An 18,854-nucleotide genomic window follows, 5' to 3' on the forward strand; every position below is an offset into this window, starting at 1 on the left:
GAGACAGTGACAAGGTACAGAGGACAACAGTGACAGTAAAAATATCCCTTTAAGCATGTGCAGGCAAAGCCCACCAAAAAACTACCACCCATTCAAAAAAGCTTAAGAGAGGAACAAGGCAAACAATATTCATTGTTACCACATACTGACTCAGAAATGGAATCAGAAGTGAGATCCCTGAGAGCTCCACTGATCCAAGCAATGTCTGTGCATAGTAAGTAAGTCCTGGGGACCTAGACTATCTGTCATGTCTACAGAGCATATGGAGAAATGGTCAATCACACGGAGATCAAATTTTATTTTATTTATTTATTTTTAAAGAGTTTATGCATTTATTGTGGAACAGAAAGGGAGAGAGCAAAAAGAGGGAAAAGCAGGCTCCCCCACTCAGCATGGGGCTCCATCCCAGGACCCTGAACTGAAGTCAAATGCTTAACTGACTGAGCCACTCAGGAACCCTGAGACAAGATTTTATTTTATTTTTAAAAGATTTTATTTATTTATTCATGAGACACACACACACACACACACACACACACACACACACACACAGAGGTAGAGACACAGGCAGAGGGAGGAGAAGCAGGCTCCATGCAGGGAGCCCGACACAAGACTCGAACCCAGGAATCCAGGATCATGCCCTGAGCCAAAGGCAGATGTTCAACTGCTGAGCCACCCAGGCGTCCCAAGATTTTAAAATACACTAACAGTGCTGAGTAAAATAAAATCACTCAGTTGTGAAAGAATATGAATAACCATGTTAAAATTACTTATATCAGCCAACATCATTTGCTTGGGTTTGTGCTTTCCATTACATATATGGTATCTGCAAGGAGGGAGATTTGGTTCAGAATTTTCATACCTCTAAAGCATGAGGTTATCTCTGGGTGCTTTTGAAATGTTGAAATGCTATTAATCATTTAATGTGTTTCTTTGTCCCATAATTGCTCATGTCAATGATTTTAATCAATTGTTGAAGGAAAAACCCCTCCTATGTGTAACTGTTCTTTCCATGACTTCCATGTTGCCAAGGCCAATGAATATTTATGGGTCCTTATCTAACTGACCTCTCACCTGCATTCAACAAATTGTCCACTCCCTTTTTCTTGAAACACTCTCCTCTCCTAGCCTTCATCCGGCTTTCCTCTAACATCTCTGCCGGCTCCTTTGTATTTCAGCATCCTCTCTTTTCTCAGACTTTTAAACAATGCAGAGTTCTGGGTCTTTGTCCTTAGCTTTTTTTTTCTGTCCAAATTCCGACCCAGTTTTGTGGACTGAAATACACTGATAACTTCCAAATTTATATCTTACGCTATACTTCTCCCTTGAGCTCTGAATCCATCAATAGTCAATTCAATTTGATATCTCCACTAGGATTTCTAATATGTTCCCATATCCCATAGGATCTATCAGAAATCATGTTTTCCTTCCTCCAAAGCCAGTTCCTCCCCTTGCGTTCCCCCATGGCACTATTACCTACTCACTAGCTCAAGCCCAAAGCCCAGAAAACATCATTAATTCCTCTCTTTTCCTGACCTCCCAAATCTGATTCATCAGTCATCCTGGCAGTTACACCTCCAGAAGTATCTTAAATCCACCCTTTTTATTTCCATTTACCCCTGCAACTTACACAGCCACTCTCACTCCCAGCCAGGCTGTAGCATCTTGCCAAGAGGACCTGAATAATTCCTCCAGCTCTAGTCTTGCCCCTTCTCTAAACCAACACCTACAGAGCAGCAAAAAAGATCTTCCTAAACCCAAATAAGCATCTTGGTTGAACCCTTAAAGGGCTTCCCACTGCATAGAGAAGAAAATATAACCTTTGTGTGGTCCTTCTGACCCTCCATGCATTGATCCACCTTCTTTTCTGACTTTCTTCACACTTTGTCAACCTTCTCCTTTTCCACCACTCTCTACCACACTGGCATGCTTCTTTTCTTTCTCTTTCCTGTCGTGGAGTCATGTCCTCTCTCCGTTGGATAGTCTGCCACCTTTGTATGGCTCATCCTAGCTCAGCATTCAGGTCTCAGCCTAAATGGTACCCTTTCAGAGAAGTCATCTCTTTCCCCTTCCCCTTCCCTTCCTCCTTCTCCTCCTCTACCTCCTTATCCTCCTCCTTCTTCTAAATGGTACCCTTCAGAGAAGCCGTCTTCATTTTCGTCGTCGTCTTCTTCTCCTTCTTTTTAATTGTATTTATTTATTCATGAGAGATACACAGAGGGAGGCAGAGGGAGAAGCAGGCTTCCTGCAGGGAGCCTGATGTGGGACTCGATCCCTGGACCCCAGGATCATGACCTGAGCCAAAGGCAGATGCTCATCCATTGAGCCACCTAGGTATCCCAGAAGCCTACTTCTTAAAGCCTACTTTAACCACTAATGTAAAGTGGTCCCCACATTTCCCCCATTATTCCCCATCTCAGCCTTTTTTTTTTCCTGCTTAGCATGTGTCAGAATTTAGAATTATTTCATTTATTTGGTAATTTAGTTTTTTTTCCTTCTGGATACCATAAGGGAAGGATCATGTCTGTGATGTTCAATGTATTTCCACTTATTATTCCAATAAATATTTGTTGAGAAAATGTTAAAAATAAAAAGAAACTAGATTAATAACGTGCAGTTAAGTAAGCCTTACCTTAGTAATTTACCATAGGAAAATCACACTATAAGGAAATTCAACATCAGCTAATGGAAATTCAGAAACTCAGAACCTACTTCCAGGTCACTTTTTCATTCACGAAAACAATGCATGCAAGATATCAATATTATGTCAAGAAAATAATAGTCAAATATGAAAAGACCTTCCTTAATCTACAGAATAATTTTTCCCATCAAGTTTGTTAACTACTACATTTTTTTATGATTTTTTATGATTTTTAAAAATGTATGATTTGTTTTTTAAGTCGACATTACAATCTAGTGTTTCATATTGTATCCAATGTGGTATATAAAGATGATGTTTTAAAAATTGCCTTAAAAAATAAAATAAAATAAAAATAAAAATTGCCTTAAATATGTACTACAACGAAACAGAGTACCATATGAAGTTCATAGAAATCCAAAATAAAACGAGATGCCTCAGTTTTCTTATTTAAACAATGAACAACCCCCCTCCCAAACATTACATTTTCTTCTTCATAAGGGTAATAGGAAAACACGTTGTATAATGTAAACTAAGAATGTTGAGAACTATGGCAGCATTGTTATTTTAGATAGATGAATTTTGATATACATTGTCATGAGCATCTTTGCAATGAAGACATAGAAATTTATTATTTAGGTACCTTGAACATTTAATTTGATTTTGCCTAAGGCTGTTCCAGCTGGATTCTGAGCCACACACATGTAAGTGCCAGCATCTTCTCTGACAGCTCTGGAGATCTGCAAGCCACCATTAGGAAGAACTGCATGACTTTTGCCTACATCAGTTATGAAAGTACAGTGAGAAGAATTTTTATTAAAAGTTTTCATTAAAAAAATCATACTGACTTATGAATCATAAAACATTGATTTGCTGTAATTTTCTTGATAGAAATAGTGTACCTGAAGTGATAACATTGATGCCTTCTTTTTGCCAAGTAATGAAAGGACTCGGTGTCCCTGTTGCTTCACAAGGTAATAAAATGGGATTGTTTACAATGACGTCTAGCTCACTTGGCTGAGGCTGAATGACTGGAGGCTCTATAAGAACCAACAGAAAAAGCAATGGCAGAAAAAGCAAAGTTAGTGGCAGAAATGTCTAAAAGTAGCCATGAGGTTAAACAGGCCCAGATTTGTATTTCCAAATTGTTAGTAATCTGATTGTCCAAGGGAAAAGAGAATATTGGCCATATTACATATTTTGAGTCTTTCTACTGTAGGAAGTTTCCATTAGAAGAACCCCATTAGAAGACTAGAAGCAGCAACAGATTATAGAAGTTCAAGAAAAAAAAATAATTTAGGGGTTGTTCTGTGTGATTTTTCATTTGTTTTTTTTTAATTGGATAATACCTATTAGTCTTTCATATCCCCAAGATATTACTGTGGTTCGTAGCTCTAGACAGTACATTCTTTCAAGAATAAACATGACTTGAAGAAAAAACAAACTTTTAATGAATTAAGTAACCTTTCATACCCTGGACATAAAGGGTCACATGTCGATGTGCAGAACCAGCTGCATTCCTGGCGACACATGTATATCTTCCAGCATGGTTTAACTGAGTCGCAAATATTTCAATTGCTCCTAAAAAGGAAAAAAGTTTTATGCACAGTGTGTCCATTTTTCTGCAACCATTTTTTCTGGTTCGATAAACTAGGTCTCTCTGATTTTGTGTTTTCATCCTCATAGCACAGTGGTGCTTGGCTTATACTCATACTTGTACACCCTGAAGGGCCTAACACAATGCCTTTTAATCATTATTAATAGCTTTCTTTAGGCAAAATTTACGTGCCATAAGATTCACCCACTTAAATGTACAATTTAATAATTTTTAGTATATTTATAGAGTTGTGCAACTATCACAATCTAATCTTGTGAACATTTCTATTATCCCTTTAAAAAGAAATATATTCCATTTATAATCACTTCTCATTCTCATCAGCCCTAGCCCCTCACAAACACTAATTTCTTCTTATTCTCCATATATTTGCATTTGCTGAACATTGCATGCAGATGCAATCATACAGATGTTCTTTGTGTTTGACTTCTTTCACCGTGAGCACAGGTTTTGAGTTTCATCTGTTGTAGCATGTGCCAATATTTTTGTTCCATTTTATTGATAGAGAATTTGATTGTATGGATTATCCACATTTTGTTTATTCTTTTATCTGTTGATGGACATTTGGATTGTTTACAGCAATATTGTGAATAATGCTGTATGAACATTTCCATACAAGTCTTCATGTGGACATATGTTTTCATTTTTCCGGGTAGATGCCTAGGAATGGAGCTGCTGGGTCATATGGTAACTCTTGTTTAATATTTTGAGAAAGTTCCAACCTGTTTCTTAATACAATACCTTGTGCTGAAGGGTAATTTCTAGTTTATGCTTTTAATTGCTACCAATCAAAATCTATACACGTTTTGAGACAGCCAAAATACTTGGCTTGGAAAACTAAGTTCTACCCTGTGAACAATCTTCCATTATTTCCCTTCTATTGAAAAAATAAACAAACTCCCTTAAAATAATATGCACAGATGCATAAAGCCCCAGGAGGATGTTAGTTACTACTTTAGTTTATCTTTAGTGTACTTTTCCAAGTGAACTACCTTTTTTCTTTCTTTTTTTTTAATACCTTTTTTCATTTAGGTGAATTATTTTTTTCTCTTTCAATACATAAATTTTATAAATGATGGCTACTACCACTCTCAAAAATTATCCATCTTAGCACTTATCACCTAGCCTTACCTGCTCAGTTATAAAAACCTTGAGAACAAGAATCCTCCTAATTTTATATCCTCAGAAACTCAGTGGAGTATGTAACTTATTTTAGGAATTACATGTTTGTTGAATGAATGGAGGTTCTTTTTGGCCAATGGAAAGAGTGCGGTTCACTCAAAGGCAACCAGTGAATTTGTGAAACCTCAGGGTTAGTAAATATGCACATAAAATTCCAGTGATCATGCTTATTACATTCCATTATCATTGTTTCCAGATTTTTTTCCTCTCCTTTAGTCTAGTTCCCCTTCCCACTCTAACTGTACTTTTTTTTCCAGATGTGTAGGTCTAGGAATGAAAATGTATTTTATTTTGGTGCAACAAAAGGCCAGGTAAGGCCATCCATTAATAATTAATCTAATCATAGATGTGTAATTACCTGAGCTTGGTCTTACCTGAGGAAAGAATTCTATAACCATCTCCCCTGGGAAGTAGTCTTATCCCATTTTTTGTCCAGTGAATTGAGGGAAATGGAACTCCTGAAGCAGTGCAGGTAATTATTGTTGGGGCACGTTTGGTTACTAGGAGGTCCGTAGGCTCATCAGCTATGGAAGGTGGAACTACAACAATAATAACAATAGTAAGAAAGTACACATTTCCAACCCTTTCAGATTTCCAAGACTCATCATAGTAAGTGGAGAAGGAAACTCTCTGTGGATTAGTGGAATAATGAAATGTATCATTATAAGAGCTACCAATCTACATACTAAGCCAGTTGTACCTTGGACAGTGAGATCCACAGTCCTCTGATCCTCTCCGGCATCATTTGTCACGGTGCACTCATAGGTTGCAGTGTCATCCACAGAAGGTGAAATAATTACTAGTGAACCTGAAGAAAGGAGCCTAGAAGAAAGATTTCAAAGCAATGATGTATCATATATCAGTTTCCATAAATGTTGGCTCAACACGGTACCATGTTTGAATTGAGGAAAATGGAATTCTTTCCTTGTGTTAAAATAAGGAATCTTTCTGATATTTCATGTGTCAGACTTTTTTTTTTAATATGGGCAATGGGTTAATAGAGCTTCAACTGAGATTTACAGGAAACAGCTGGGTAGAAGAATTGTTTGATGAGGGAATCTTGTGTTTTCTGATTGCTTATATCATGATCAACCTTGCTGTCCTAAAAGTGAAATACAGTAAAATGAGCATACTGATGATAGCCAGTGTTTACTGAGCATTGAATACATTCTGGCACCATCTCAACTGCTTCACATAAATGATCTCTAAATTTCAGAATAACTTTGCAGATTGGTATTTGATTATTTCCATTGACAGACAAATAATTACAAGTCTATCTGTCCTACATATTGCCTTACTTCACATGTTTCCTTACGTGTATGTCTTTTCCCTAACTTTTAACCAATTCAAAACTAAAGTTATCTGGACACTTCAATTGTTCAAGAGATTTAGTAAATATACATATGTTATTCAAAGTAAATCTCAATAACTATTTCTTACTTCAAAGTGTGCACTGGTAGAACAAAAATGATTTAATTCAAAGGGAATACATTTGACATGCTTTTTAATTCAATGGTAATGAACATTTTCTACATAATGTATACCTTCAAGTCATTAGACTCTCAGTACCCAAAGATTAAAATGTTGAGAAAGAGAGAGCAAACTCAGAATTTCAAGGGAAAAACTTCTAGTTTCCTATTTCCTGATGTATAAGAACTGATTATTGTCGAAGTACATTTACAAGAATATTTGTTTTTAGTATTTATGGCAATTCCTTTGACAAGATACCTGTTAACTTAATTGAGATACAAGAAATGATACTCATTTAACACATCAGAAATTCCTAGTGATTAAAAGGTTAGTTTTTAAAAAACATATGCTGTCACATTATGAACTACTGTAAGTAAAGCCAGAGGAATGCAAAGAATTAGAGGAAATGATGTTTTTCCTCCTCACACATGCTACCAAAATACCTAAGTTGTATTTCAAGGTTCAGAATTTCATTTTTATTCTACAGCTAAAGATGGTATTATTTTTACAGACTATTCTTCCCTTATACCAAATATTTTCATTCTTTGTTTTTATAAAATTCCAAAAGGTGCTGAAAAAAATAAAGCAGAATAGGAACCTAACCTTGTATCTACAAGGTAGATATCTTGTATCTCTGACCATCAGCTTATCGACAGAAAAGCTGAAGCAATAATTCATAAAAAGCTTTTAGGTTGAGAAATTAATTCCACATTAGGAAAAATATATATTCTCTAGATACTAGCTAATTCTCCATACTTTAAATATATATACATACATATATATATACACTGTCCCCACTGATAGAGAGGAAATAATTTTTTAAAAAATTATGTTTTTAAATAATAGGTAGGGTTTTCAGTTAAATTATTCCTTACCTGTATGAATTCTGATTTTGATCCACATTAAGAAGATGCCCATTTTTCTTCCATTTGATGGATGGTTTTGGTATCCCAGCAGCCTCACAAGCCAGAGTAGTTTGAACATTTACTGTTACAGTTATGTTGGTAGGACCCAGAGCAATGGATGGAGGAACTAAAACAAAGTCAGCAAATAAGAGGGAAAGACATTCAGCAGATAGTATGCCATCTGTAGTATTTCTGCCAGAGTGAAATTAATCACTGGTAACTTGCTCCGTAGTTGCAAACACAATAAGGCTCTGTGAATTTAGTGTTGTGATGCTGCTAGCCACAATGAAGGAGAAACATGGGTCTTGACCATTTACAAGAGTGTGGTACCTTTACATTGCCCTGGAGATCTATATGATCTCACAGGTTTCAGCTATCAAAGGACATTTGACCCAAAGATTAGATGCTGTTCATACAAGTATATTTACCATGGACCTGTAAATCTATTCGCCTGCGGTCTGTTCCAGCAGCATTGGTAGCCATACACAAATATCGCCCGGTATCTGTGACATGTGCTGACTGGATATGAAGGAATCCATTTTCCAAGATGGAGTATCTACAAGCAAGATCACAGGCAAAGTTCCTAGAATCAACCTTTTCTGATTATTTGCATTTTGACTGAAAGTATTTTTTTTTAAGTTTCAAAACCAGCGTTTTATTTTTTTATTATCTTATTTTATTTACATTCAGTTAACTAACATATAGTGTATCATTAGTTTCAGAAGTAGAGTTCAGTTATTCATCAGTTGCATATAACATCCAGTGCTCATTACATCATGTGCCTTCCTTAATGTCCATCAGCCAGTTACCCCATACGCCCACCTATCTCCTCTGACTGAAAGTATTTTTAAAAGACTTAGTTAAATCAATTTTTAGTCTTTTTCCTGTTTTAGAAATTTGCAATACCCTTGGTGGAAAAAAGGGGTATCCCACAAAGGTGCATAGCAGATAGACTTATGATCGTGGGTGAATTACAATCATTATGCTCTGGCTATGAGCCTTAGGATTATGCTTTAAAAATAGCATTATTTTGATTCTCATATTAAGATGAAGAAACTAATATTAAATGTAACAAGACTAAAATTATACACTGGAAAAAAAAGATTCAGGAATTTCTATTTCAGTTATTACAGTATTTTTCATCCTTTTCTAGAACTGTTACCTTGCATGACTTGCAGATAGAACAGCTCCATCCTTTCTCCATGTTATCCGTGGGGCTGGCACACCCTCAGCAAGGCATTCCAATACAGCTGACATATTTAAGTGAATGACAACACTCTGGGGGCCACTCTTTATGTTTGGAGGAACTGCACAAGAGATGCATGTGGAAAACTTCATTCATATTAACAACATAGCCTGAGCTAAGACTCTGAAGAGGTAATAACAAGGTTAGCTTTGAGTCAACTGTGTAGCTTTGCCTACAGCTAATTCAGGTTAGTATAAACAGAATTGGGGTTTAATTCCTAAAGTCTTATTCAAGATCCTTAGTGTTTAAAAATAAAGCACAGGTGGGGGGAAAGAGGTTTTAAATCCTTGATATGGTGTGTGAAATTTGGCTTTGTAGGAGAACGCTTGAATAAGAATCAGCTCTGGTCTGATGCAAATTAAAGATGATATTTCTTATTTCTCTTTGGCCAAATAATGGTCTGAGAATGTTAACACTGGAACAACTTCACTTTAAATAAAGAACAGAAAGTGGGCTGTTCTAATGAAAAGCACATCTGTGATTAATCATGCAAGTCTCAGAGCATGTATTTTATTAATCATTGAGTTCATATGGGAATAGAAAACTTGAATTTTAATTTTAGTATTAGAGATGTTAGTTGTGCGGGTCGCCCAATAGCCTGTAAAGTTTCATATATTAAAAAACCAAAGAGACTGTTTTGGGGAAAAGACTGTATTATCTTTCCAAATATTGGCAAATTTTAATGTTCAGATTTTAGATTTAAGAGAGTCATAGTCCTGTGTCAGTCTTGGTCTAGTAATATATACTCAAACATCAACATCAATAAAGGTCAACTAAATAGTGAAGCACTTGTCATCCAGAGATTTAGTGTGACTTTCTCAATGGCTCTTATCTGAATGACACAAATTGTCAGGATATACTGATAACAACTGGACATATATTACCCTCTAAGATAATGTATCTTTACTTTTTTTTGAAATATGGTTTGAATATAGCCATAATACAAATACTACCTGTTGTCTTTTTCAAAAAATAAGATAACTACCAAAATTCACTGAGTGTGCCCACAAGAAACAAAAATGTTATCATTTATTTGAATGCCCTTGACTAAATTCTTAAATTGTGAAACGATTATTAATTTTTCTTACCATTTACAGTGAGAATAAATTCCCTTGTAGTCTTTCCTGCAATGTTGCTGGCTACACAAGTATAATTGGCTGTATCATTTAGATCTGCATTATTAACTTGCAAGTATCTCCCTCCAGATAGGATTCGTACTCGAGGTGTTGCCTGGATTCAGCAAGTAAAATTTACCATTAAGATGTTAGGAAAATAGAATAAAATAATACTTTTTAACATCAAAAAGTAAGTATAGCAAGCTGTGGCTTGCCTGTCTTCCACTATGCTTTGTCTGCAACCCCTAGCATTATCCTGGGATCAAAACCCCTAGGGAACTATTTCTGGGAGTGTACTTAAGGCAAAGGCACAATCAAATATTCCCAGTTCTCCAAGCCACAATGATCCAGATACTCAAGAATGAGCAGGTAACTCAAGCTGGGCCCCTGAGAGCCCTCTGCAGGACACTGTTGTAAGTGTTGGGGAATAAGACATGCTCTTTTTATTGGTATCAGGTAAGTGACGATGACATAGTCTGGTAGAAGTCTTATCACCATGTATGGACAGCTCTGAATATAAAACCAAGCAGAGTTGAGAGTCACAGAAAAAAACAACATCGATGCTTGATTACATGAGGAGAACCTCTAGTAATACCTAAAACCTAAATTCACTAATCACTGTAGGTAATAAATGCCTTTAAAAAAATTTAAGCTGCTTTGAGTTTGAGTTCTGTCACTTACAACTGAAAGCTCCATGACTAATAAATTGACTTTGCTTATAGGAAATAATGATCCTTTAACAGTTTAAAAATAATTAAATAAATGATTTTAGTCTACACATATTTGTTAAGCATTTATTTTGTGCCCGGGCACGGAATCAAGAATTATGAAAATATAGAGACCAGGAAACCTAATCTTTGCTATTAAGTTCATTAGGGAAAATAGATGTAAACAATTAGTCTTGTATAAATTAAGATTCATGATGTTCATAATCATTAAGAAATGCCAGGTAGCATAGAAGACTGATATTTTCTGGTTGAACCAAAGAAAGAACTACTTCAGGGAGAACCTAAATAAGATTTTTCTGCCATATGGGCTCTGTCCCAGATAGATGCACAGTTGATGTTCAAACTGCAGGGGTCCATTTACGTGTGGATTCCTTTCAATACATACAATGCAGTACTGTAAATGTATTTTCTCTTCCTTATGATTTTGATGTTTTATTTTTTCTAGCTTACTTTATTGTAAAAATAGAATATATAGTATATATAATACACAAAATATGTGTTGATCAACTATTTATGTTATTGGTAAAGCATTGGGTCAACAATAGATCATTAGTAAAATTCTGGGAGAGTCAAAAGTTATATGCCGATTTCTGACTGTGTGTGATGGGGATCAGTGCCTCTAACCTCCATGCTATTCAAGGGCCAACTGTATATTTCTAATGAAAAAAGTTGGTCATACTAAAATATGCAGTCCAGCTCTATTCATTTTATGAGATCACATATTTTCTCTAGGCCTTTCTTTCCTTTTCTTTATTTATTTGAGGGAAAAAGAGCACAAGCAGAAGGAGAGGCAGAGGGAGAAGCAGACTTCCCTTCTGAGCAGAGTCCATCCTGGAGCTGGATCCCAGGATCCTGGGATCATGACCTGAGCTGCAGGCAGATGTTTAACTAATTGAGCCACCCTGGTGTCCGTGTCTAGACCTTTCGTTGCCATAGGGGTTCTTAGTGATGGAATTTTATTACCTCTGAAGAGAATGAGTGATTTCTTAAACATATAGGTTAAGTTCTATAAAACATGTATGTGTACCTTTTTTATATGGGTATAGCAGGGTTTTAGGCTAATAAAAAATTTCAGAGTTGATTTTTTAAAGGTTTTTGTTTCACCTTTGAGTTCTGCTAACTCATCAAGTCTCACTAACATTTTCTCTGATTCTCTTCTCATTGGCCACCAGTGAGTCTTCCAATCTGACCTCTACCTCCTCCTTCAGATAGAATCTTATTCTCAGCTGATGTTCTTGTTTCCTACTCCATGCAGAAAACCAAAGCCCTGTTCCTGCAGTTCTCTTTTCCTCCCATCTTACATGTGAATAAAACTTTCCTATTTTTCCATCTCTGTAGAAAAGGTTAGCCATTCTGTCCAAGGCCAACCTCTTCACCTGTGACCAGGGGCCCATTCCTTCTCTGTCGAACACATATTATCCTATAAACTTCTCTTTCTCTCTACAATATCTTTAGTCTCTTTCTTTCAGTAAATTAAACATAGAAAAATCTCTTTTACATTTCAAGAATAGTTCATAATTATTTCCATTCCCTTTTCTCTCTTAACTCCTCCAACAACTGTAACCTATCTTTTCCTTTGATCACTCTATTGAAGAACCATTGTTCTGATCTTGAATCACTTCTTTGTATTGTCAAAACTATGGCACAACTTAATTTATATCTTAACGGACTCTGTTAACCACACCTTCTCTTTTTCTTGGCTTTTAGTACACCAGTGTCTCCTATACTTAATTCTCTCTCTTTGAGTCCTCCTTCTCAGTTCTGGTCTTCTTTTCTTTTTCCGTTGCTCACATTATAATTATTAGTGTTGCCTTATGCTCTATTCTTATTTACAGGTTATCTTACACTTTATGCTTCCTGGTCAACTTTATACAAACCTATGGTCATACCAGGGAGGACTACCAAGTTGAAGACATTTTTGATGAAATAGGGGCCCATATTTCTTAGGTCTTTTTAAAATCTCCACTTGGATAATATATTGATAATTTACATTCAAAATATCTCAAACTGAACTCATCTATTTTTTAATAACTGTTGAACTCACCCTGTCCCAGTACTAACATCACATGGTCATAGCAGGGATTAGTCTAAGCTTCTCTATCATCAACATTCACTCAGTCTTTATCTGAAAACCTATTAGTTTTTATTTTTATTTTTAAGAGAGAGGGAGAGTGCATATGTATGCAAGCAGTGATTAGGGAGGGAGAGAGGGAGAGAGAATCTCAAGCAGATTCCACACTGGAATATGGAGCCCATTGTGGGGTTTAGTCCTATGACCCTGAGATCATGGCCATGAGCCACATACTTAACTGACTATACCACCTAGGCACCCCTGAACACCTAATAGTTTTGAGTGAAACATGGGAGATAAAACAATGGAGAAAAAGTCAGAATATGAAAGATTTTGTGAGCTAAGTGGGGTTAGTGCCTACCATTATACAAGGGTACATTAAATACAGAAACTGAGGCACAGGAAGTTTAAGTGATAACCATAATTTAGCATGTAACTAACTGTTAGAATCCAGTCTGGTTTTGGTCCTTTGGTATGGTTTGGTGATGGTAGAAGTCCTTCTGCTTCAGGTATTAGGGGATTTAATCTCCCTTCATAATTAGGCACAGTGTAACACAGTAGGTTATATTAAGAGGATGAGGAAGATCAAAAGGGGAAAAAAGGCATAAGTAACTAGTAGGATAAGAACAATCCAAGCATTCAAAATCAAGGCTTTGAGCCAACCCTAAAAGGCTATTTAGGATCCCGGGCTGTGACACTCTGTGACAGCACATAGATATCACATGACCATGGGAAGCTTTAGAGAGCCAGTCCTATATTCCTGGTATCCAAGGGTATCACTTAGTTCCTGGGGGTGCCTCCTCAGCTGAGTCCCAGTTTATTCCAGAAAAATTTAGTATGAATTTGCCCACGAAACTTGGCAGAACAGATCAGTTCTTCTGATGATTTCTTCTCCCTCAATTAAAGGAATAGCTGAGTATTTCAAATCATTTTAATCCACAGACTCCAGGAGATACATACTTGGGCCAAATTACAATGTCTGAATGAAAATACCTGTCCTTTGACCCATAACTAGTTAATAATTGCCCAAGAAGAGAAGAGAAAAGAAGGGTGATTAAAAGACCCTATGCCCACTCCTTCAATGTTGAATAACAGTAGCCTGATATTGTTTGGTTTTGTCTACCCTCTTTGGTAAAGATTCTACAGCTGATTTATATATATATATATATGATAGTCACAGAGAGAGAGAGAGAGAGAGAGAGAGAGAGAGAGGCAGAGAGGCAGAGAGGCAGAGACACAGGCAGAGGGAGAAGCAGGCTCCATGCACCGGGAGCCTGACGTGGGGTTCAATCCCGGGTCTCCAGGATTGCGCCCTGGGCCAAAGGCAGGCGCTAAGCCGCTGCGCCACCCAGGGATCCCTACAGCTGATTTTTTTCCTCGAAATGGGTGTGTGGAACTTAGCAAGACTTACCTGTAACCGTTCTCCATTTTTAAGCCAAGTGATTACAGGTGGGGGCACTGCATCTGATTTGCATTCCAAAGTCACTTGTCTGTTCCGTAACACGGTGAAATCCTGGGACTCATCCGTTCCAGCAATATTCGGGGGCGCTAGGTATGAGAACAAACATGTCAGAGGCTTTCAAGAACAAGATATAAAAATGACCTGAATTATCTTAGATTTTCGACAAATGTTGCTTCTGTTATATAAAATAAAAGGCATAAACTTAAAACATTAGTTGTTCAATTTGTGGTACAAATGATTACAGGTAGTGACTTTTTAAAAATGAATGAAAGGGTAAGTAATATAATCACTTTATTATCATTATTTAACAGGTAAAGAAACTAAGGGTCAAAGAAAAGATTTCTTGTTCAGGTTCCACACTTGCCAATAATTTTCTCTGAACGTCAGATTTGAAAACTAACTAAATCAGGGTCTGTCCATAATATACAGAAATGTATATACTTTCTTAATATTCAGAAATGTGAGTATTTTTTTAATGCGACTTTTTTTAATACAGAATTTACATGTCAATTAATGGCAGGTCTAATTTGTGTTAGGTCTGGTGGGGAGAGGGGGACATCTAAATTCAGACAATTTGCACTGCCTAGTCATCTAGGCTATGACAATGAAATAAGTATCTTCTGTTTGGTTTTTTAATGTTCCTTCCCATTAAGAGTAATTCTTATCTCTGTGTTGAAATAATACTGGGTTGAGTCTAATGGGCCCACCTTTTCTAGAAGTTAACGTGGCAATAAATTTCAGATCCTTAAATGTGTACATGTGAATGTGTATTCAAGCAAGTGTACTTATAGAAATTTACCGAAACAAAAGAATTAAGGGAACAGACCAATATTTATGTACAAAGATGTCTATAACAGTATTCTTATACTGGTGAAAATACAAGGACAGCTTAAATATCCAAAATAGGGAATAGATTAAATAAATGATGGTGTATTCAAAAAAAGGAATACTAGCCATCACTAAAAAATATAAAAACATGTTTTTTGACATGAAAACATGTTCATCAAACCACTAAGAGTTGAAAAACAAGTTTGATAGTATATGTTGTAGGATACATTTCTGTGAAAAAACATTTGTATGCAAAAGAGCCTTTGTGTAATGATACTGGATGACTTATATTTTCTTCTTTATAGTAATTTATACTGTATGATTTTAAATAAATAACTATAAATTGTACAGGAACAAAATGAGTAAGTCAAAAATCCAATGAGTATTTCCAAAAAAGCACTTGGTCCACCAAATATAAGAATCAGATTTGCCAAATACATATTTCCTTATATATATAAATGTATCTTATGATGTGCTATGGAGTTGCCCCAGGTTCCATAAATTACAGCTTCTAATTAGGTATTAGCATATGATAGATTGCAGGAGATTTTGCCAAATTTACCATGCACTCTCACTAAATATTCTTTATCATCATCTCCTGCAGTACTGGATGCCAGACATGTATATCTTCCTGTATCCTCCACCTGCAAAACCCAAATAAGTGAAAAATACAGCGTTAACAAGTCAGTTTTAGTGATGAGAATAAGTATTCACTAGAACGAATATAAAGTCTCACACAAAACAAGATATTAAGATAGCACAACAATTAAAATTTAATAAACGGTTTTTTAACAATTGTGATTAGCTCTTTGGTAGTGAGCATCTCTATGCAAAACAATGTTTTAAGAGGGTTCAGTATTTTCAGTATTTTAAATATACTTAACATGCAAACCTTTTGAGATCAATGATCTCAGAAGAAGCAGAGATATATAGATCCTAGCACCAAAGGTGAAACACTAGACACACCATGTTTATTGAGCAAATAAGTATTTATGGACTTCAATGGTAGACTTAAAAGTTCCACTGGCACCTTTCTCAAGAAAATGAAATACAATTTATTAAGCAAACAAATGAAATAAAATACCAGGGTATTTAAATAAAGTACATTAATACCACATTTTGAATCCTTTGGTAAACATGGTGAAATAAGAGCTATATTATATAATCTGGCTGTAAATAGTGTCACACTGACAGCATAATCTACTATTATCTGACTAAAACCAGAAACATTTCTTTAAAAACCCCATGCATAGTTTCCACTAAAAGTGTTAGTCTTCTTTCATATGTTTGACATTGTGTAGACATGTAGACACAGCCCATGCTTATGTACACATAAAATATACTCTGGAAAACAGATGATCTTACTTCTGTGAAAAATGCATTTTGGAAAAGCAGAAAAATCCTGTTTTCATTTATTTTACTACATGAACATTCCTAGAATATTGTGAATTTTTAAATTCTTATATTCAAAACTGACTTTATAGGTTATGGAAAAAATTTTTAGTTGCCTGCAAAAACTCCTTTGAAAAAATTTAAGACTGGTATGTTTGCAAAAATATATACAACTTTAAGAAAAATGACACTCGCACAGTCCTTCAATTAAGAATTTAAAATGATATACTGCTGCCTACAGAATAATTTTTGCATTTCACATCATATGTCTAAAGCCTTTAAAAATCAACTTTTCTCTACCAACTCACTTTATTCCCAATTAGTATTGCCCCCTTCACTTGTTTTGACTTAACGAAACTTGAACCATCACTCACTTCTACTCTTAAATCTTGCCTCCTTCAATAAATATTTCCTGACAATTTGTGCTCTTCTGGATGCCTACAGTCACCATTTGTATCTATATTTTCTGAACTGTGTTCTGTTTATAGGGTGTCAGAAAAGTTATAGGTAGTCAGATTTCTCTAGAGTAGTATTTTGCATAATTGCTGACATGCACTACAGCTTACAAAGGAGAGGAAGGTATAGTATATAAAGTTTTCCAATTTTAATTGGTCACAGAATTTCCCCCATTAGAGTAACTCACAGAGCTAGTGTTTGATGGAAGATATATTAGGAACGCCTGTCTCTACCACATAATTTGGAATTTGCAAAGCTTCTATTATGTGTCAGACATCACTGTATGTTACAGATACATACACAAAAAGACGAAGTTCAAATAAGTGAAATACAATGTAATAAGTGAAATATAATATTATAAGGTATAAAATGCTCTTAAAACTCATAGGAGCAGAGGAGCCAAGATCAGTCTTGGAATTGATAATTTTAATTTTCTACTTCTAAAATGTCTTAAATGGTCTTCTTACTGTTTCTTTTTGCCCCCTAATTTTATCATACGTGTAGTTTTATATTCCCCAGACAACTGGAAACTTCTCAAAGGTTGAGACATGTTTTATGTATTATGTTTGTATTCTCCACAATAGCTAGCATATGGGGGGGTCACCATCTAATACTTGATGGGATCTTTGTCTCCTGTTGTTAAACCCAACTATATAATGTTTCCTTTTAAGACCTGTGATGTGGCCTTAATCTTCCCTTTACATTTTATTTATCATTATTCTTTTGTCTTTTAATTCTATTCCACATAGTTTCCTGTCTCCTTATGTTACAGAATTCTTTTGGCTCCATTTTTATCTGTTGAAATTATAACATTCAAGTGTTTTCATTCAGTAAGTGGTTTGACAGCTTAACTTGCATTTTCTCTGAGTTATTACAATATTTGATGAGGAGAAAGGAGAAGAATGAAGGCATGTTCTCCTTGATATTAGAAACAAGGAATGTGCTGAGTTCTACTGGTTAGGATTTTGAAGAAGATGTAGGATTGAGACTCGGCTCTGTCACTGAATAATGGTATTTGGCAGGCAAGTACTCGATCTCTCTGTGCCTCTTTCTGGTTGTGTAGAATGGAGATAAAGACTGCCTCACAGAGTTGTCATCAGTCACCCATATGATTGAACCCAGAGCTGAACACAGGATGGACACAGCAGACAATTCATAGTCCTTAGCTCTCTTTTTCCAGCTCCCTTTCCTTCCTCTTTCCTCAATGAAAATGCATACAGAATATAATTAAATAATTTGTTATGTCCATGTTTAAAGGGATGATGATTATCACAACAATAGCAGCAGGAAAAAACATTCTAGCTCTATTCAACATTACTACATGCCTGTGGCACTAGTCTAAGCATATCATGTTAGATGATCTTAATTTAAATCCTCAAATGGGGAGGATCCCTGGGTGGCGCAGCGGTTTGGCGCCTGCCTTTGGCCCAGGGCCGGATCCTGGAGACCCGGGATCGAGTCCCGCATCGGGCTCCTGGTGCATGGAGCCTGCTTCTCTCTCTGCCTATGTCTCTGCCTCTCTCTCTCTCTCTCTCTGTGACTATAATAAATAAATAAATAAATAAATAAATAAATAAAAAATATTTAAATCCTCAAATGTAGGAGTTAGGTATTATTACTATTTTTATCCCAAAGTTACAGATGAGGTATTAGGGACCAGATGGAGAATATCTGGAATATTACTACAGATTCTGTTAGTAAAACAGAAGATTGTTATAATAAGACATCTCAGATATACTTCTCTTT

At 35.8% G+C, this 18,854-nt stretch overlaps 1 protein-coding gene across 1 annotated transcript in view; it reads right to left on the reverse strand.

The window, feature by feature from the left end:
- Window positions 1–18,854, reverse strand: part of HMCN1 (hemicentin 1) — a 460,089-nt gene that overhangs the window by 62,232 nt on the left and 379,003 nt on the right. The window contains exons 70-80 of the mRNA XM_072733161.1: window positions 15,823–15,904; window positions 14,382–14,518; window positions 10,145–10,286; window positions 8,973–9,117; window positions 8,239–8,366; window positions 7,781–7,937; window positions 6,136–6,257; window positions 5,810–5,974; window positions 4,112–4,219; window positions 3,541–3,678; window positions 3,282–3,416 (exon numbers count right to left, since the gene is read on the reverse strand). Coding sequence (XP_072589262.1) covers window positions 3,282–3,416; window positions 3,541–3,678; window positions 4,112–4,219; window positions 5,810–5,974; window positions 6,136–6,257; window positions 7,781–7,937; window positions 8,239–8,366; window positions 8,973–9,117; window positions 10,145–10,286; window positions 14,382–14,518; window positions 15,823–15,904 — 1,459 coding nt within the window. The remainder of the gene's footprint in view (window positions 1–3,281; window positions 3,417–3,540; window positions 3,679–4,111; window positions 4,220–5,809; window positions 5,975–6,135; window positions 6,258–7,780; window positions 7,938–8,238; window positions 8,367–8,972; window positions 9,118–10,144; window positions 10,287–14,381; window positions 14,519–15,822; window positions 15,905–18,854) is intronic.

Source organism: Vulpes vulpes, chromosome 13 (assembly GCF_048418805.1).
Source record: "Vulpes vulpes isolate BD-2025 chromosome 13, VulVul3, whole genome shotgun sequence".
NCBI lineage: Eukaryota > Metazoa > Chordata > Mammalia > Carnivora > Canidae > Vulpes > Vulpes vulpes.